We start from the raw sequence: 21,015 nt of genomic DNA on the forward strand, positions 1-21,015 counted from the left end.
TTTCCTAATGTCCACTTCTCTTTGCAAGTATATTTTTCAGTACACTGCCTTTCACAACATCACTGTCATAACCTCCAAACGCTTCTTTTGCGATAAGTACTGTATAATTTGCTACCCATTAGCAAACTCAGTTCCTAAACACCTTGCTCTCTCTCTGCTTGGGGAAAAAGGGAAAAAAGTCTCATGGTAATAAAACTGAGCCTTCTTGGGCTTCATTCGGGGAAAAAGCACATCAACAACCTCCCTTCTCCCAGAGGCAGCAACATGCACCTCTAGTGATTGTGGTTTAGTACTTGCAAGGACCTGTTCTCACTCTAGGCATTACAAGTGTTTACTCCCAAATTGGAACAGCTCTGCCCATGAATTTTCCGTGCAGCAAATGAGACCAAACCCTAAAAGCAACCTAAAACCCCTAGAAATGGACTTTTATTTGCAGTAGGGTCAGATAGCCACATCAAAGCAAGGAACATAGCAAGGAACAAAGCAAGGTCCTGTGGCTTCTTCTGTGTTAGATAGCCCAGGACTCATCAGTGACTATACGTGTACAACTTGACGATGCCAGATGAGAATCTAGCAATACTACTACAAACTGGCAAAGAATCACATACAGGCAGTGACACTGGCAACACCCTGGAAGGGTTATTTCACCTTACCTGTCACACTGTCTCTTTTAGATTGTCAGCACCGTAGGGCAGAGACCATGAGGGACTGTTATACAATACATAGCACAGCAGGAGCAAAAACTGTATCTGGCCCCTTGGCACTACAAAAACAAAAGCGACACAAGGTGATAAAGAATGAGAGGAACAAACCTGATCCAATCCCCATCAGGTCATACACACACATACAAAACAAAAATTTGGTCTCTACCTTGCAAGACATCAGTGCAGTTTTTAAGAACTGCTACTGGGTTTTGTCACTCTGGAGTCACCTTACTGTTAGAGCAACAGACTACAGAACAGCAAGAGAGCACCCAAACCTTTGGGGGCTGAAGAAACAGAAGTGTATTGCAGCAGTGCTGGTATACACCTACCATTTATTTTCTTACATCCACTGGTATAAAGTCCACCATAATCAATATTCTGCAAGCATTTTCATAGAAATATTAGCACTAAAAATACCACAAATTAAGAGGGTCCCTTGAATGCCAAAGAGAGATCAACTAAGTGTGAAATGCTATGGAGTTTCATCATGTCACATGGGTGTCCCCATTTACAATATCTCCAGAAATGGAGTGTTCCCTTTTTAGCTTTGGAAAAAGACACATTTTGCAGGCAAAGAGGATTTGGATATTCAGCTCAGAGTTTTCCTTATTTTTATTCCCAGGTATCTCTAGCCATTTATTTTTACTCTATTATAAGAAGGATTACCCTTAACAAGTCTGATGGAAACATCAAGAAAAATCTTTCCAAAAGGAAGATGTCCCTCCAGATACAAGACTTCAATGCACAGGAGCATTTATCTGTCAGATGCATTTATCTGCCAGATTCTGTTTGTTTGTTCCACGCCTCACAGCCTCCTAACTTATACATACTTCACCTCAACATCAAAACACAGCTCCATGTATATGAGCCTTTCACACTCACTCCTAGAGTAATCACCTGCAGTAACTACAGGGAAGACACTACCAAGTGCAGGCTCTGTTATCTCCTTTCTCCTAGCTCTTACTTCAGCAACATAAAGGGAAATAGCTTTAGATGGAAACATCTGTTGGTAAGATTTGGAGGCTCAGCACAAGCTAAAGGTGGCTTCAGTGCCTGAGCAAGTTTTACTACAGGTAAAAGTGCACTTGAAAGCCAAGTCCCACTACTGTATAATGCAATGTGATTTCATGGGTACTGGCAACCTCAAAACACCCTTCATATCCTCCAGTTGGAAGACAACACCAAGGAGGACACAGAGGCTTTTTGCAGTTATTTGGATAGTCTTTATGCAAAACTGACCATCAGCTATCTGAAATCTTTATATAAAAAAGTTTTAACTTTTAGTTTACCTGGTCCTGACTAGTCCTAGAATATATGAATGTCAAGCTGCAAAGTTGTTACTCTGGAGCCGCAGATTCAGCAAGTTTCCTTTGGCTTCCTCAGCAAAGCCGTGGCAGAAACAAAACGTGAATTCACCACCGCTATCTGTGCCAACAGCCCCACCAAGTGGCCAAACACACCTACATCTCTTCCAGCTCATCCTACAACTAAAGCAGAAACAGCTCACGAAGCACTGTTGAAAAATACAAAACTTGCTTACCTAACCCAACCCTGCTCACTTTGCCCAAAGCCTAACAGAAAGAGGGCTTCCGAGACAGAGTTCTGAAGATCTTCTTTCCAGCAAGACTGTGGAGTAAAGGCAAAACAGGGCAGTGAATAAAAGGCTTCCTTCCTTCACAAAGAAAGGAGCAGCAAGACATACAAGCAGGGGAAGAGGTATCACGCAGCCTCTTAAAGTTTTGTTCATGTTCACATACTGTGCTAAGCCATAATTTAAGTTGCCCACCCATTTTCCCATCTTACCCATTACTACTTTTTCTACTTGCAAAGATACCAAAGTTTGTTTAAATTCTTTAAAGAATTGGAACAAAGCCCCGTCCTTCCTCTGAGACAACATATCCTCATGGGCAGGAGACATTTACCTTCCTTTTTAATAGTTTATGGCATAGAGCCTGTGCAAAGGAAGGATGCTTACAAATAACAGGAAGTTCAAGCTGCGCTATCCATACATATATTCTGGATGTTCATATGTCTGAGCTTGTAAGAGGTTATTTTCATCTCCATGTTACTGTACAGCGCACTCCCAGCTGCATACAACAACTGTGCCGGCAACCTCCATGCCCTCTCCTCTACCCACTTCCCCCCATACACACTTTCTAAAAACTCTACGATAAAACTGTTCAGCTGTAAGGAAGAAGTTTTGGGGACAGGCTATGGACAAGCTGATGGACAATCCATCTTAAACTTCCTGCTCGTGGAAAGTGACCTTCCGAGTGGTAACCTATATTCACACTGACCTTCTGGGTGATCTAAGCTACTGCCTCATCTATGCAGGTTCCCTAAACAAAAGCTCTAGTAAGACCCAGACTGTGCTATATCAGAGCACAGAGCAAGTGCCTGCTCTATATTAATCTGAATTGGCATCAAAGTTACCTGGTTACTCAAACATACAAGCAGAGGTGTAAAGCCACGTTTAAAGGATATTTATAAAAAGATGGAGTAGACATTAAATCGCACACATAGGTTAGCATGCTCAGATCAGGGCTACATCCTGCCCTGGTTTCCCAAAGATCACCTAGCTTAACTGCAGCCCAATGCAAGTTTGCTACAAGTTTTATGTAGTATATGAAACACTAAAGCACATTAAAAAAAAAAAAATCAAACATACATTTAAACAGTGTTATGCCAAGCTATATAACTGCTACTGACATTCAATTATTCTCACAGGTAGACTACAGAGAAGGCTGTGAAAGTCTCATTCCACTAAGTCTACCCTGGCTATTCTCTTCTATCAGCTTCATGATAGATGTCCATCCATAACTTGCTTACTTAACAGCAGTGTTGCAAAATAAAGGAGTCCTGCAGTTTTGTTCGATTTAGGCCTTGGCAGAGGGCTCAAGGCACTTAAACATAAGTACTAACAAAAAATACAAACAAGAAAATTTTGAATAACACTGCCCTCTTGAGGGAAATTGAGCTGTATCAGCTTAGCAAAGCCATCCTCCCTTCACTGCTATTCAGGTCACACTAAAACTCCCCCCACTGCCTTGCCATATGTTTCAAGATCAGTAGAAGTTCTTGAAAAGCAGCAGTAGACTCACACCTAGGAATCAATTATCTCTAGATAAAATATAGATTTGCTTATGCTTTATTTATAGGTATTTTAGGTACAGACAGACAGGCCACTCTGAAGGCACAAGACCCTATTGGAAATACATAAACCTGTCCCTATAAAGCAGAAGTTTTGTTTCTTCATGAATTGCAGCCTTTTATTTTACCTAACAGCTGGTGTTGCAAAACCCCTGAGAGCAGGGACCATAATGTAGCATTTTCTTTGTCCTGCAAATTCCTAATCACTGGGCTACAAGCCTAAGAATCTTGATATGCATTTTCCTGAAGGACAGTAAACTTAACCTGTCAAAATCATCTGCTGGCTGGAGTAATCCCTTGCAGTATCCATTTGAAACTTTTGGGAATCTCTTTCTCAAGAGCCGCTGCAACATCCAGGCTGTGGAACACAACATCCAACCAGTCTTTATGAGAAAGTAGATACTACTGTTACATTTATAGAATACCAAGTCACATGAGTTTACTTTGAATATCTATAGCATCACAAAAAAAAAAGATAAGCCACACCCCAAAATTCTCAGAGACATTAAAGAGGGAATGCTTGGCTTCTGCTATCTTGTCAAGCTGGGATATAGACTAGACTGACATGGGAAGCAGGGATGTCTCAAGAAAGCTCAGGGAAAACTCTACCTAAGCCTTGCCATCTGTCTTCAAGAATTTCCTAGTATTGTAAGTCTGGAAGTACCTAAAAATTATCACAGACATTTTGCACAGACATCAAGTTCATTAGCAAACACTGCCAATGAGAAGCAACATCTTCCTGTAGATAGTGTCTGTATCATCAGCTAGAATCCATGCTATGGCAAAGGGAGTGGAGCACACCTGCATGTGAAGAACATAATGCTTTAACCCACAGCACAAAAAGGAGGGATTCATTAAAAACTCACTTTCAAAGCACAATACCCAAAACATGACTATTCCACATGTGGCCTAGTGCATGAAATCCATAAAGAATTCTTCTGTGCCTTGCATGTACTTAACATCTTTAGCTCTTGGAAAAATTGTCTACCTTAGTAGTTAGACTTTCACTAGTGTCTACACCAGATGCTGCTGCATAACATTTCAAGACTGTTGGGATGAAGAGTACACTCACTTAACACAAAGTTGTGCTACACACACACACCCCCCCATCACAGGCTATATTTGGTGGAAATGGAAAAACTGTATGAGAAGCTTTGTACTAGGTCAAGTTTTGCAGATTAACATGGACTTTCACTGAAATGTCTCACATGTTACAATGTAAGAAAAAACCTCAAAGCAAAATATTAAAAGGGTCTGATGTCTCAGTAAGAGCTTTAGAAGCAATGATCACCTGCTGTTCCTGACTTGCTAGCACCTCTAGCTAATAACAGAAGTTGAAGAATTAAACAAAACCAGAAAGATGTTATCTATACAGGCTTGAATCCTACTCCCTTCAAATGAAAAAAAATTCTAGTAGTGCATGTTCCTACAAATGTACAAACCAAAATTTTTAAATTGGAATGTTATGCCAAGTCAATTGGGAGAGTTGGGATGGAAAAGACATAAGAGAAATAGGGTTAAATATCCTTATATCAACTATTTTAAAAATTAATATTTTATTTTTTGAAGTAATTAAAAACACTGTGACAAACTGAGTGCCATCACAAGTTAAGGTACAAAATACTCATCTAGTTTTTTTTTTTTTAATGGGACTAAGCACCCAAACACAGACTTTCTAATAAACACAGACGAGGGTTCAATACCCCACAGAGCAGAAACAATGAGTTCAAGAATCTAGAGGTACTGTACTGTTAACTAAAATGATACTCTTGAGTGTTTAGTCACCAATATTTGTGATGAGAGAAAGTTGGCATTTACATGGACGCTACTGCTCAGTCAGGATTTAATCTTAATTGAATAATGGTAGTGGAATATCACCTATTACTGACTTATCTTGAACATTGTGTCCATTCAGGCCAGACCAAAGCACCAGGTCTTCCCAGATCAGTTTGCAGAACAGTTTCTACAAAAAGCAGGATTCTGTCTAAATGTCAAGCAATTTGGTGTTAGCAAGACTTGCATTATTACCACTAAAATCAGATACCGACTGAAACAATACAAGGTTAAACAGTGTTTTCTTAGCCACATTAGGGAGCTCATGATGTCAGATCTGTCTAGAAAGCTAAATGTGCTCTGACATGGTTTTTGAGAAAGTTGGCTTTTGCCTGGAATAATTATCCATCCCATGCAAAGCACAAGCTTTTGAGTTCAGATATGAGTATAAACATAATGAAAGTGGAATACAAGTGAAGACAGGTCTAAGAACTACTTCCAGGAGTCTGAAGTCTAAGCAGCCCCTTCTTCAGTTCAGCAATTTTATCTTCTCTTGAGGCTGCGTAACTCTTTGCTGTCTTAATGAGAGAGTCATGACGCTTCTCCAACCCAGCCTTCAGATTTAGGTATATTTCCTAGAAAGAGGAGATAAGGGGGGGGAGGAAGGGAAAATCCATTAGCAAATTTAACATTTATGCTTTATAAGGATTTAAGTGAGAGTGGTGTGGTGGTCTTAAGGTACATTTTGAAATCACTTGTCCCTGGCTTAAGCAGCAGCATTCACAGAACACAAGGAAGTTACAAAATATCAGAATAAGAGCAGCCACAAGCAAAATCCCAAAATTTTGATTCTGTTGTAATTCTAGTGGTCACACACAGCACTAGCCCAATATTCACACTACTACTGCCCCATTCTGTGTTAACCTATGTCACCAAAGTCTCTGCCACCGTGACTGCTACCATTGTCCTCCCACCGCAGACAGTACTTCAGTAATGAACAGATAGGATGAGATGCTACAAGCAGACTGTGATCGCCTACTCCCAACCTATCAGGATTTCTGCCCCTTTCCAAAGCTAAGTGGGACAGTCATCTTCCTGCAAGCTCAGGAAGAAAGCATTTGTGACATGGCAAGTGGTCCTGTATTTGAAGGAGACTGTTGAGAAGGTTACAGTATTGCCCATCACTACAACATGAACGTAAAAAGCCTCACAGGTCAGGTCTCAGGGGCCAAACAAAAAAAAGAAAAAAAAAAGTCAATTGCTTAGAGCTGGAAGTACCATGATACAAAAACAAACATCATGGAACTAGCATAGTATCTGCTACAGGCACAGGTGGGAAGACAAGTTTAATTTCACTTCCCAAAATACTGGGCAATCACACCATTCCAGAGTCTTTCCTCTCAGGTCTGCAAAGCCCACTTCTCCTGTGGGCCAGCTATACAGCCTGCAGACATGAGAACAAGCCCTAGCAATCCAGTGGAGCCACAGGCAGGAATTGCTCTCCCTTCCACTATTCACACAAACCATCACCTGCACAGCCTACTCATTTTTAGGGACAATACGTGTTCTTCTATCTACACAGCCCAAGTTAAAAAAAAAAAAAAAAAGGGTTTTGAGAATACCAAAGAGGATTCCTTTAGGGGGAGGGGAAAAAAAAAAAAACAAACCCCACACCACACAAAAACCCTCACCTTGGCTTTCATTTCTTCTTTTTCAGCATTCTCATTCAGCTGCTGAATTTTGAACCTTGTCTGTTGGATTTCCTTGTGAATGGCTGTCACTTTATCATATACAGCACCCCTCTTCTCCTGAACTTTGTTACAATATCTAAAGGTGGGAAAAAAAGTTAGTACTGAGCCATTTGACTAATTCCAGATTAAAATTAACCCCACCACAAGCAAAGCTTGCATTTTATGAGCATGAAACTATCAGCTTCTAGAAGCAATGCTGTACAGAATTTACTTGCTTGAAAATCTATCCAATTGTTAAACTAGAACTTAGGTACAAGAAGTGAAATTCAAAGTGGATTTAGAGGAGTATGTTGAAGATTCTCAGTGGCTGCCAAACAAGGCAACTCAAGTGACTCCAATGGAACCAACCCAACAGACAACTGGACACTGCATCTTCTTGCCTTTGAGTCAGTGGAGAGCCCTGCCTAAAGGCAGACATTGGACTAGGTTAAAAGCAATAGAGCTGCACTGGATGTTTCAGCACAATTGAAAGTCACAAATTTTCCTTAGCCACAGATCCCCTCCCACCAAGTTAGAGCTCTAATCCCATACATCAACATATATCATCTGCAACTTCCAGTCCATCATTTCACTGCATTCCAAACAAAGATCAAATACATTTCCCCAGATGGCAGGTAAACTCACATAGTCCCAGCTGTGAGCTGCCATGTAACCCACAAAGGGTTAGCATGGGAACAGGACATCTACTCTGGCTTCAAGTGCAAAAAAACACCTACCAGTTTATACTAAGCATTTGTACAATAATTACAGTGGGAACTATAGCAGCTGCTTTCTCTAAAGAATGGTTGAAATCACTCATACTTAGCAAGAGCCTACTTAAATCTTCCTACGTCAAGGGAAGAGTCAAGACACATTCTCTTATTCACCAGCAAAAACTCTTGTTTTCAGACCAAGGTTACCTCCCTTCTCCTCTTGCTTATCAAAGCATCTAATTTTATCACTCAATGGAAATATCTGACACATTAAAAACAGATAAATCAGCAGCAACTTCTAACATAAAGGAGCATTAGATTATATTATTTTCATTCTTTATTTGGAAGGAAAAGTAGCTTTTAATTAATCTCCTTTAGCTGGTACAATACACTAAACGAGGAGCAAAGGAAGCCCAGGAATCTTGTTGCCATTCTACACACCACACAAGCCTTATCAGCATGACTAAATCTTAGTTGACTCTCTCAGCCACGTGGAAAAAGCTCTCTTCCATCATAGTTAATCTCTCCAGCCAATAAATTTCCACATTCCTTTTCCTATCCATGTACAAAAAAATGTTATATAATAAGCTGTCTCCATAACAGTTCAGCACTTCTAATCTCACAGTGAAGCCACAACCTTACAATGCTGCAGTTTGCTGCTGCAGAAGTGACTGCTGTGCTCTAAACAGTGCCTTGCAACTTGCCTTTAGCATATGGTAGGAAGGAAGATGGGCTAAGAGGCTTTGATCAAATGACACTTTTCCTTTTGTTTTAGAAGCATCATGTCAGGATAATACTCCTCTGAGATATGAGCCCCATTTCCCCATGGGTCTTGAACATCTTTGATAATGAGCAAAAGTGGCAAGGGAAATTATGAAAAATTCATGAAAGGCAAATGGGGCTTTGTTGAAGTCTGATAAGTTGGAAAATTATCCCAATGTGACATTCTCTTTAAGAAGATAAAAGAATCAAGAATAAGCATTATAAATTAAATTAGTGCTCCAATAAAAGAAATTCTGTCAAGTCACATTGCAATTATTGATTTGAGACCCCAAGTCCCTGCCTGCAGCATTACTGGTCTTCATACAAAGCTATCCCACATCACTCATTTTCTTGTTACTGCTAAGCTACGTGTTTGTACCAGACGCGAACTTTGGTAGCACATAACGAAGACATAAAGTAGCATCAGGCAGAAATGTCAGCTCATCCATACTCAAATACAGTGTGCTTATATTGTTCCACATCTTCACGCTTCTTTTTTATCCTTATTTCAGCTGTAGACAGCTTCTCGTGTTTTGCAGTGACCAGCCTTTTTAAGGACATTTCATCTGTCTTCCCCTTTTTCAGCTCTATCTGAGCACTCTCAAGCTGGTCTTCCAGATTTCTGACCTAGAGTACATAAGTATTGAAATAAATTAGGGGGGAGGGGGGAATCAAAACAGCATACCCTGTTATAGTTTACCAAGATTAGAACTAGCTTCCTGCTTTTTGAAGATCTGATTGCTAACTAATTCTCCCATTTAAATCCCAGTTCCCTAGTCTTTATCTGATTTTAAACACATCCAAATGTGCAAGATCCCATCACTTCCCATGATTTTCAGAAATTGCTATGAGTTCTGCTATAGCTCTTAGCCAAGGGTAATTTGAACATAAGCTATACAAATATCCAAAAAGACTGCATACCATTTTTCAAATGCTGCTAACAATTGCATTCTCCCCAAACTGAGTAGCAAATAGCAAGGTACTGTATTGTGACAAACATTTCATCAGGGAACGGCTGGCTTAGTTATAAAGTTAAAGGCACTTAAGACATGACTTTTCCTGAAGTAGTAATTTTTTGCTCTTAGTTTCTGCTCTCTAGGCAGAAGAAACTGGATCTCACTTCTCTTATTCTTCCATCATTTCCTACGAACAACCCCAAAACAGTTCAAACTATTTTAGGTCAGGTTTCTATGGCAACAAAGGCTTTCTTTGAATATTAAAAGTGGTCAATAGTACATTAGCTAGTGGGATGCAGCAAAGCAACAGTTATGTTTTACTGATGTTTTTAAGAATAAGATTTTAAAGTTATCCAAATTCTTTCTTTTTGGGGAAGAGGAGAGATGGGAAATTTCAAAATACAGACATTTACTGATGATCACCTATCTTGCTTAGACATTAAATTCTCCCTAAACAGATATAACTGGAATAATACAAACCTCTGCTAATACACTGGCCAGTCTCTCCACATTTGCTCCCTGTCTTTCCATCTTCTTTTGATATAACTGCACCTCCAGTTGGCATGATGGCAGAACCTCAACTAGGTCTCTATAACCTTCATATTTCTCAATAACTTCTTGCTTTAAAGAGAAAAGACTTAAGAAAACAGCTTTGGAGTTCAGCCATTATCTTGTATAGCATTAATGCATGTTGACTTTTGTACCCATTCCTTCATTGTTTAACATACACTAGAATTACTATTTAGTAGTTACTGAAATGACATCTTCAGTTTGCATAAAAAGCATTTACTTGGAAAGCACAGGAAAAGTGACATGCAAGTGTTATTACACTGAACTAACTAGCTTGTTACAAGAGCTTTCAGGATTGAAAAAAAAGCTGTCCAGTGAATAAGTTCTAATACTGGTAAAACAGGAGTTACGTAAAGTATCATAAAAACGGATGTCTGGAATTAAAGCTATAAAGTTTACACCTTTGGAACAAAAATACCTAGAGAGACAAAGTTATGCAAGCTTCACTGATGTATGAGCAATCATGAACTACACAGCTTTAAAGACTGGACATCACTATAAAAAAAAAACCAAAAAGCTAGGAAGGGAACTCTATGTTCTGCATACTAGTGGAGATGGTCATCAATTCCAGAAACAGTGAAGGATAACAGAGACACTATGAAGCATGTGTTCTAAATCCAAGGACATTTGTGAGCTGCCAAAATATTGTCATCTCTTGAAAGCAAACAGCCAGATTTAGCATAGTAATATATTATTATATTAATATAGTAAATATTAACTATATATTAATGTAGTATAGATTCAAGAGTTCTACACCTAGTTTCACAAATAAACAGTCTCATCAAGGCCAAAGCAGCAGTAAGTGCAATCCTGCTTTTCAAAAAAAAAAAAAAAAGCCACCAACACAAAAAACCCAACTCCACCCCTACAACCAACCTTCAGTTTTCTCTGAAAGTCTGAAATGAGATCACAACAATGACTGTATAAGTCATTCAAGAAGCAGTTCTAGACAATGACAGTTCAGTAAAATGTGCTTTTTCTAATAGAGTATCTCCTTGTGTGGACAGAGGAAAACCTCACCTTGGATTTCTTGAGTTTCTTAACAGTCTCTTTCATCAGTTCTTTGTAATTTTTCAGTTCCTCTGGACTCTCCACAATTTTTGATTTCAGCTGCTCTTGTTCTTCTTTCAAAGTAGCCATTGTCACTTTAAGCTCATTCTAGTTAACAAGAGAAACACTTTCAATATTAGCAGTTAGGTGAACAAAGAGGAATTGTGAGGCATGGTTTGCCAGGATCTTATGACTAGACAGGTTCTCTTCTCTGTTGTAAGCCATTCCTCATTAGCAAGTTTGTTTTAAAAATAAATTCCTCTCAACAGCATTAACATTCCCAACCAAAGCAGTTAACAGTCCATTTTGCTCCCTGAACATGCTTACAGGGGTGCAATACTAAGTCACGAGAACAGCATTTAACTAGTACTCCACAAAAAGCCTGCTAGCTAATACATATTACTAGCAGCTTTCTCTTTCAGAACCCCTCACCTAGGACAACTGAGGCAGTCACTGCAGGGTTTCAGAGCTAGCTCTATCAACCTGGTAGAAGAGCAACAAGCTTCCTGTTCAACCTCTCAAAAACCTCCTGTTTTGTTCCCACCAAGTGAGTGGCTACCTCATTAGCTCTTCTATGCACCTAAGGTAAGCCGATGGCTCCTCAGAAGTCCAGATTTCTTGCCCTTTTACAGATAAGCTTCCTGAACACAGACAGAGCTTTACATTGCAGAGTTGTGTATTTAAAGTTAACAACAAAACAAGCTAGTGCAGTAAAGCTTCCATGGGGGAAAATGAAACCAAATCAGTTTTTTAAAAAACTAATAATCACCACCTGAACATTACCTTGCTCGAAGAATAATTTGATACTAGAAAGAAAGATGATCTATTAGTTGATCTTAGATGTAAGCTACAGCCTACACCTAAGCAGAGGTATACTTACCAGTTTTCGGGTACTCTCTGCAATATCTGACTTCTTTTGTGAAATCACTTCTTGCAATGCTGTCTAAAAAAGCAACAAAATTTAAGTAAGCATCTCTACAACTGCTACCTCCTTTACCCTTCTATCATAGATCTGTCTACAAGAAAAATCCCATTTATGGTTTCTTTGGAGTGCCATAAATAGCAGACAAAAATTGCAGCCTGTAAGATTTAAAAGACAGGGAACGAGAACATTGTCGCTAAAGCCACTGGGAGCACTAGGGATGCAGCAGCAGTAGGGATAAGAGACAGACTACTTCTATTCTTACTGACCCTGGCAGCATTATACACACACAACCTTCTTTGCCAGAGGCACTGTTCTTGAGAAAAAAACTAAGTTAATACAAGGTCCCCAATAATATAGAAGTCAAGCACATGGTTAATAATATTAATAGTAGAGACATGACTTAATGTGACAAAAAAAACCCAAAAAACCCACCTAACCACAACTTTTTTGGGCTCTGGTTTTTTTTTTTCCAAAGCAGCTGAAAAGGTTACCTATGAAATCTTAGAGGCAAGTTGCCACTGCTGGAAAGTTACCCCCACAATCAACCCTATTCTTTTTGCCAGGCATTCCCTTGGGTGACCCTTCTTAGGCCTCGTTTCCTGCCATGGCTCACCTCCAGTTCTTTGAATCCAGGTGGAAAAAGGGAAACGTACACATCGCACTTCTCAGCAATAACACAGGTACCTCCCAAGTCATTGCAGTAATGCATTTCAAAAAGAAAGAGCCAAATACACTTTTGTATTCCCCAAGTCTTATCTCAAGTATGTTTCACATTCCTTACAGTGAAATGTGCTAAGGGTTAGACAAGACATTGTGTTGCAATGACCTTTGTTTTAAATCAGAAAAGTCCCCTTTATCCTTTGTAGAAGTAGGTGGCAGGGAACAAAAATCAACAGAAATAAGGAACACCCATGATCAGAAGCCACTGCAGCATTTCAGAGAAATATATAACAAGATCATACTTGTTTCCGACGGTAGTCTTGCCTTAGTAGTTGCTCCAGTTCTCGAATGTTATCTGTCAGTTGCTTGACCTCTGCTTGATGTTCAACTGGAACAGTGCTAAGCAAAAAATAAAGACATTGGACAGTTTCAACATCATTATAGTCAGGTCAGAGTACAATAGATAAAAAAAAAAGAAATCACTCTTTCCAAAGAGTTTACAACCAGCAACTTTAGTAATCAGGGCAAGACAGTCTCAAATTAATACATCTTACTTTCCTTTGTGTGTAAGATTTTGTAGCTAAAGCATAACCTAAAGAGCTATTTTGGCAAGAAGTGGTACAAGCGTAACAGAGGACTAAATTTAAAGATCATGTTAAGCACAGCACAAAAGAACAACACTTCTACCAATTTTTGTGGCGATTTTCATTTATGAAATTTGCATATTACCTGCCATAGAAACAGCTTGTATTACGGTAGGCCTATAGCTAGCTAGAGAATCTCCTGTCTAACACATACCAAGAGCAGCTATCAGAGAAAAAACTCTTTGTTTTGAAAGCTATCTTGGAAACTAGCCATCTCTTCATCCTATTATCCAGAAGCAAAAGCAAAACTTAATGGTGCAAAGACACAGGCAGTAGGACTAAATGGCCTGAAACAGAATGGGGCAAACATGTCAAATAACTAAGGAAGACAACTTTACCCATCTATTCGGTTCAAGATGGGCTTCCTACAGCTATTGGAGAGATAAAGACATATCACTAAAAGCTAACGATAACAGCAAGAAGTTTCACCATAATCCCCAACATACAAAATACGCTATCGTCTCAAAGCAACCATATAATCCCAAAGTCACATTTTTATTTTCTGCCAGGAAGCCTTCTAGCTTAACGCCAGTAGAGCTACTTCTGTAACTGAGCACAACCCAATAGCAATGTCTATTTTCTGGCTTATTTCCCAGGGAGGCTAACCAGCAACAAAGTCAGACAAGGGCCAAAGGAGAAGTCAAGTCTGCTCAAATTAAGAGTTCCTGAAGTAGTTATCGAACAATTCTGTCAAAACACACAGCTTAAACTACTCAGTTCCTGATTAGGCACCCCATATAGAATCATAGAATCATTTAGGTTGGAAAGGGCCCTTAAGATCGAGTCCAATTATTAACCTAACACTGCTAAATCCACCACTAAACCATGTCCCTAAGCACCACATCTACACGTCTTTTAAATACCTCCAGGGACAGCGACTTAACCACTTCCCTGGGCAGCCTGTTCCAATACTCGAGAACCCTTTCGGTGAAGAAATTTTTCCTAGTATTCAATCTAAACGTCCCCTTGTTACTTGGGAGAGAGATCAACACCCACCTCGCTACAACCTCCTTTCAGGTAGTTGTAGAGAGTGATAAGGTCTCCCCTCAGCTTCCTTTTCCCCAGGCTAAATAACCCCAGTTCCCTCAGCTGCTCCTCATCAGACTCGCTCTCTAGACCCTTCACCAGCTTCGTTGCTGTTCTTTAGATGTGCTCCAGCACCTCAATGTCTTTCCTGTAGTGAGGGGCTCAAAACTGAACACAGTAGTCAAGGTGCAGCCTCACCAGCGCCAAGTACAGGGGGACCATCACTTCCCTAGTCCTGCTGGCCACACTATTTCTGATACAGGCCAGGATGCTATTGGCCTTCTTGGCCACCTGGGCACACTGCCAGCATTGAGCTGGCTGTCAACCAACACCCCCAGGTCCTTTTCTGCCAGGCAGCTTTCCAGCCACTCTTCCCTAAGCCTATAGCGTTGCCTGGAGTTGTTACGACCCAAGTGCAGGACTCGGCACCTCACCTTGTTGAATCTCATACAATTGGCCTCAGCCCATTGATCCAGCCTGTCCAAATCATGTGCACTGAACAGGAAAGTAAAGTAGTACATCTCACAGCATTTACTCCTCATACTCACTTCAGTTTCTCCAGCTTCGCTGCTGCCTCCCGATTTGCAGTCTCTAGTTGTTGGTGTTTCTCCATAGCTGATTTCTGCAAAATTAAGTATTCAGAGATATTTTTAATTTTAGCAGAATACCATTTCTCTCTGGGCTTCTTTTAGAGCCCTGCTCTTCATTATTTCACATTGTCCTGGTTTCAGGTGGGATAGAGTTACCAGCTACTAGGAAGACAGTTACAGTGCTATGTTTTGAGTTCAGTATCTGAAGAATGTTGATAACACTGATGTTTTCAGTTGTTGCTCAGTAGTGTTTAGACTATAGTCAAGGATTTTTCAGCTTCTCATGCCCAGCCAGGGCACCTGACCCAAACTGGCCAACAGTGTATTCCATACCATGTGATGTCCCACCTAGTTTAGGAACTGGGAAGGGGGGGGCAGGGAATCGCCGCTTGGGGACTGGCTGGGTGTCAGTTGGCGGGTGGTGAGCAATTGCCCTGCGCATCATTTGTACATTTCAATCCTTTTATTACTACTGTTGTCATTTTATTAGTGTTATCGTTATCATTATTAGTTTCTTCTTTTCTGTTCTATTAAACCATTCTTATCTCAACCCACGAGTTTTACTTCTTTTCCCGATTTTCTCCCCCATCCCACTGGGTTGGGGTTAAACCACGACACACATGACATGCACCATCTCTGAACTACTTGAAATATTCAGAAGATAAGCCACCTGCAATTCTAGCTTCAGCCCACTGACTATTACACCTATCTTTTCTCAAAATGATGCGAGGTGTCAAACCTTCGCTTATCAGGCTAAGCTATCAAATAAGTTACTGGGAAAAAACTTCAGATAATAGCTTAAGTAATAACTTGGTCATGGTCATACAGAAACCTTTACAATATTGACAAGCTCATCCACTCTTCTAAACTGACATGTTTCCTTAAGGGCTTTGCAAAGGTTTTTCTTAAACCATTTACAGTAGCTGTGTATGCTTATAACATTTAATATAGTTGTACAAGTTTTACATAATATTAAACTGGTACTTTCCTGTATTACTTGGCTACCTTTAAGATTCCAATGTGTTATGTAAACATGCAGTTAAAACCCCACAACCTTTATGTTCCCAGTTCTAGGTTAACATTAATTATACTTAAGTAGGTATCTGGAGTAACATGGCACCCAATCTTACATAGTTCAGTTGTAACGCCAAGTAGACCTCACGTCGGAATTCTCTGAAATTTACAAAGTTGAGAATGCCACTCAAGAAGCGAGCTGTCCTCTTTGTTTCTGAAACAGGAATTGCAAGCCATCACTATTCTGGTTTCCACATGCATTGCAATTGTTTAGAAAAAGTTGGGCAAAACATAATTCAGAGAAGAGACAGAAGTTACAAAACAATGGAATCCAAATTAGTTCTTCCCCTGCTCACCTTATAAAGATTTCACAGACTACACAAAAACTAGCACCAAGCCATGAACTTACAATGGCTTAGCAATTCTATGCAATATAGCAAATTAAAACGGCACCTAGGAGGAGGACTATTAACATACAGCCTCCCATTAAAACAAAAGTCAGTGTCAATCTTCTAATACAACTCTGAAGATAGAACCTCACTGTAACTATCAGACTAACTGAAGACAGCAGTTTGAACTGCAGGGACATTTGGCTCCTATATTATTCCAGAGTTGCCAAGATAATTTTCATTAGCATCTATTCTTACACTATTTCAATTATGTCACAGTCCACTCTCCAGACCAGCAGGTTCAAGAGACTCATAGCATTCAAAACTACCCTCAGTTATTTAACTGGATTAGCCTACATAAGGAATAAAGAGAAGAACTGCTCATTAGAACCAGCTTGTCTAAAGGACACAGCAAGGGTCAGAAGATTAGCTGGAAGCCACAGACAGTTCTCTCTGTACTAGATGCCCATCTGGCTATGCCAAATGAGAAAAAAGCATCTGGATATTAAGTGACACCCACCACCCCAGGTGGATTACAACGCACAAGGACTACAATGCACTTGCTTACTTGGGTTTAACACATCAGCAATTTGAAAATCGTTAATCCGGCACACTGGAAGTAAGCGCTCCCTGCAAAGAAAACAAAATACAACCTTATCTGGAGTGACCATTGTTCAGTTTTTGCGTTATATCCATTTATTACAAAACAGATCTTGTCCTCTCATCCCAGAGCATATGTACAGCAAGCACAAGACAACAGTAAGTCTCAGGAGAATAACACAGTAGGACTCCACACACAGATCAGTATTAAAAATTTGCGTTCTTACAGCATCTCACAAAGATTTCTATAGACAAAAATACTTGCCTGTAGAACAACTTTTCATCTTAATTAGGGAACTCCTGTGCTTAACTGTTAGTCAGTTCTGCCCTTAAGACTGAAATGAAGCTTAAAGTCTAATACTCACCTCATTCCAACAAAGATATAGAATTCAGACAGCAAATTTATACAACAAGTATTTAAGATCCCTCTTCTAGGTGTAATCATGACCCTCTAGCCATTCAAAGTATAGATTTGTGCTCCACCTTGGTGAGGCTGGATTATTTCGTTAACATGTTCATTTTGACAAGATAGCTGCCTGCTGAGAATTCTACTCTATTAAACATTGCTGTCCCCTCTTCATCTGCAAATTTCACTTTGCTCAGAGCCAATAAGCAGCAGAACCACCATCAGCAAAAAGGCATAAAGCTCCACTGCTTCTAGAAAATTGGACCTTTACAAGGAATAGCAACTGAACAGATGCAGCGTCTTCTACTTACATGTGAATATACAAGTTACAAACAGGTAGAAAGCCTTCAAATATCTGTGGATACATTATGTCAACGTTGACTGGCATCTAAAGAGTAAAGAGAGTCAATGCATAAGTAGACAATACTTAAACAAAAATACACAGGTTTGTTTTCACAACATAAGATAATTCACATAGATTAAACACACTGAGGATGGTCTCCCCATCCACAGGGAACACATGTTAGAGGCTGAAGAATGCAATCAAGTTAATCAGCAGACTATTTTAAGTGTGAATTTTGGCTGGTCAAAATACAAAAAGACAATAACAACTAAAGCAGCAACATCACAAACTCTGAAATTTGATCTAAACTCTCAGTTTTAATTTGTTCAAAACTAGTGCAGAAGGACAGTCTCTACATTACAGACCTAACAACAAGCTCTTCCTTTAAACACCCTGAAATTCACACACTCAATTTTTTTTTATGAAGAAGTCAGAAGGAGAAGGTAGTGGTATACTGTCACCTTTTTCTGGTATATTAAACCTCATAATACAGTATCCCAGATAATGTCATTGCCTGTGAAAAACTGAGTTATCTGGTGCTCATATGATCTTCTGTTTCAGTTTATCCAAAAATGGCACGAGACAACACTATTTATTCTCACTTTCAGGAATCAGTTCTTGTCTAACAGAGACAAAAGATAAATCAAGCGTTAATCAACAAGGTATCAGTTAACCTCCAGCTACACTTCTCCTTACTTTCCTCTCAGTTAATGGAGAAGCAGAGATGATCAAACATTAAAAGCGACATTTACTTTCCTTCTAGACTAGTCTAACATCTAAGCAGAGACCCTCCTCCAACAATGGCCAAAAGGCAGATGCCCAAGAAGACAGTATGTGTTTTCAAGGCCAGAGATGGCATAAGCTTGTCCAATCCCTCCTGGACCTTACAGGCATTTCTGGCACCAGCAGCATCTCAAAGAAAACAACTCACAGCTTAACCGCAGAAGGAGAAGGCTCTCCACAGAGCCTTTCCTTACAGCCTACAGTGGCAAGGGAGCTCCTCTTCATGCCCACTAGCTCCTATAGTGGAGAAGGAATTATCCTCTCCATGAAAAAAAAACCACAAAACAAAACAAACAAAAAATACCCCAAAACAAAAACCCCAGAGGCAGCACACCCACAGAACCACTATTTCTATAAGTATCTTCAGCTGAAGCTAACTTCAAGACCAGGAGCAAGGATCAAAGCAACTTCTCAGATGTAATCAGCAAGGCCTCAGCAACAACCCACAGATAATGCTTCCAGGTTCATTTACCTCTGGTAAATGACCCATGCTGATGGCTGCAATGCAGCACTGCACTCTCACTCCTGCCTAAGTGAACAGGCTAGTTGCCTCCCTAAACACAAATGCCCATAGGTATATAGCACTTCACACACAAACAATTCTGCAATAGAGGCAGAATTTCTAAGCTCCTGTTCACGCAATTACAACATACAAAACAGTAAGCTACTTGCCATTTGCTAGTGAGAAGATAAGAGGGACATACTTCAACATTTAATTTGTTAAGTGCAATATCTTTTTCCTTTCACATTTCATTACACCTGCCACTACAGACGTACCATGTAGAAATGCTCCAGGCGGATTCCATATACCTTCTGCAGGATTCTCATGTAAATCATGTGTAAAACTTCAAGCTGCAAGAAGAAAGGACATGAATCAGTATTCCATATGATTGAGTTATTCAGGGCTCCCAGACTAGGTCATAAAAGTAGTTCTGCTTTTAACACACGTAGGTTGATTTCACTGAGTCACCAAGACTAACAAGTTTTACTTTCCAATAACTTGCAGTTCAAGCATTACTATCTCATAATACAATTACAAGAGACAGCAATCAGCTTGGACAACTACAGTCCTAACTGCCACAGCTATGTATTGTTTTTCATTACATTGCTGCTCACTGAGCAGTTTTCAAACCAAGTGACACCAAAACCAAAAGAAGTCACAGAAACTATAATCCCCTAGCAAAGAGTGCCCTTCATCACATTATTAAAACAGAGGGGCAAAAAATACCTACAAGCCAAACAGTTATTAATTTACAGCACTAATCCATGATCAATTCAAATCAATCTTACTTCTTAAAAATGATCATCCCATCGTTCTCTAGAAGAGCAGGGCCAGCCTCCTCCATCATCAGGCACAAGCATTTACATAGCAGCACAAGGAATCACACTGAGGCACCAATTCAATTTAAAGCCACTTCTCTTTTGTTGAGGACACTGCAAGCCTGCACTAACATTAATGGTCAGACCAATACAAGAAAAAAAAAGGGGGGTGGAGCAGGGAGGAGTTGCTTTTTACAGGATTGGTTTAAAAGCATTAGTCGATCAACAAAGCTGTTCAAACTATGACACTATGCCATACACAGCGGCTATTTTAACCTAGTTTCCACAGAAACGAGGCAGACAGACTGTAGTTTCATGTGTGCCCGTTTACGAACCCACCCCCTTCCTGGTGAGGCTTGAGCAAGCTTCTTTCAAGCCGAAGAGAGGAGAAGCTCTAGGTCTACCCCTGTAACTCCTACGAGACTAATCCGCCACATCAGAAAAACCAATCACTTTACTTAGAAGGCGCTGCTGTACGCCAAAGACCACGCAAGCCGGGGGATCGATCACCCAAGAAACCACCCGGCGCGCAGGAAAACCTCTGGTGCTACGGCACGCAAAGGCCTTCCTCCACGGCGGGCGGGAGGCTGCCCGAGCGCGGGCCGCGGCCTCCCCCGAGCCCCCTCACGCACCTTGGGGTTGCCGAACACGTCGCCCTTGACCAGATTGCGGGCCTCGGCGCCCGCCAGGACGTGGCTGCGGAGGTAGCTGACGATGTCGTCGGGGCTGTAGCGGGGGAAGGTCAGCGTCTCCATCCCGCCAACGGCCGCGCCGCTAACCGCCCTTCGCCGGCCGCAGCTTGAATTTAGCGGGCGCCGCCTCCGCCCCCGCCCCGCGTCACGCGCGAGCCCGCCCGTGGCCTATCCGCGACGGTGCCGGCGGGAGAGGGGGCGGGGCTTGGCGAGGC

General features: G+C 40.6%; 1 protein-coding gene across 1 annotated transcript; it reads right to left on the reverse strand.

Moving 5' to 3' along the window:
* Nucleotides 1-5,944: 5,944 nt before the first annotated feature.
* NUF2 (NUF2, NDC80 kinetochore complex component) lies at nucleotides 5,945-20,872 on the reverse strand. The gene is made up of 13 exons (XM_010581720.1): nucleotides 20,741-20,872; nucleotides 19,566-19,640; nucleotides 17,974-18,050; nucleotides 17,225-17,286; nucleotides 16,384-16,481; nucleotides 15,212-15,285; nucleotides 13,296-13,392; nucleotides 12,289-12,351; nucleotides 11,379-11,516; nucleotides 10,269-10,409; nucleotides 9,284-9,459; nucleotides 7,319-7,454; nucleotides 5,945-6,262 (listed from the first exon to the last, which is right to left on the reverse strand). The coding sequence occupies exons 1-13, from the start codon at nucleotides 20,861-20,863 to the stop codon at nucleotides 6,113-6,115; spliced, it is 1,410 nt and encodes a 469-aa protein (XP_010580022.1). The 5' UTR covers nucleotides 20,864-20,872; the 3' UTR covers nucleotides 5,945-6,112.
* Between the last annotated feature and the right edge of the window lie 143 nt (nucleotides 20,873-21,015).

The sequence above is a fragment of the Haliaeetus leucocephalus genome, unplaced genomic scaffold, assembly GCF_000737465.1.
Source record: "Haliaeetus leucocephalus isolate CR32 unplaced genomic scaffold, Haliaeetus_leucocephalus-4.0 Scaffold76, whole genome shotgun sequence".
Lineage (NCBI taxonomy): Eukaryota > Metazoa > Chordata > Aves > Accipitriformes > Accipitridae > Haliaeetus > Haliaeetus leucocephalus.

Excerpts from the sequence above, each read along its gene's own strand:
- NUF2 (XM_010581720.1), bottom strand. The coding sequence starts at position 20,863 with ATGGAGACGCTGACCTTCCCCCGCTACAGCCCCGACGACATCGTCAGC. Across the intron at positions 19,641-20,740 it reads ACGTGTTCGGCAACCCCAAG|CTTGAAGTTTTACACATGAT; the intron begins GTGCGTGAGGGG and ends TTCTTCTTGCAG. Across the intron at positions 15,286-16,383 it reads TGGCGTTACAACTGAACTAT|AAATCAGCTATGGAGAAACA; the intron begins GTAAGATTGGGT and ends TTAATTTTGCAG.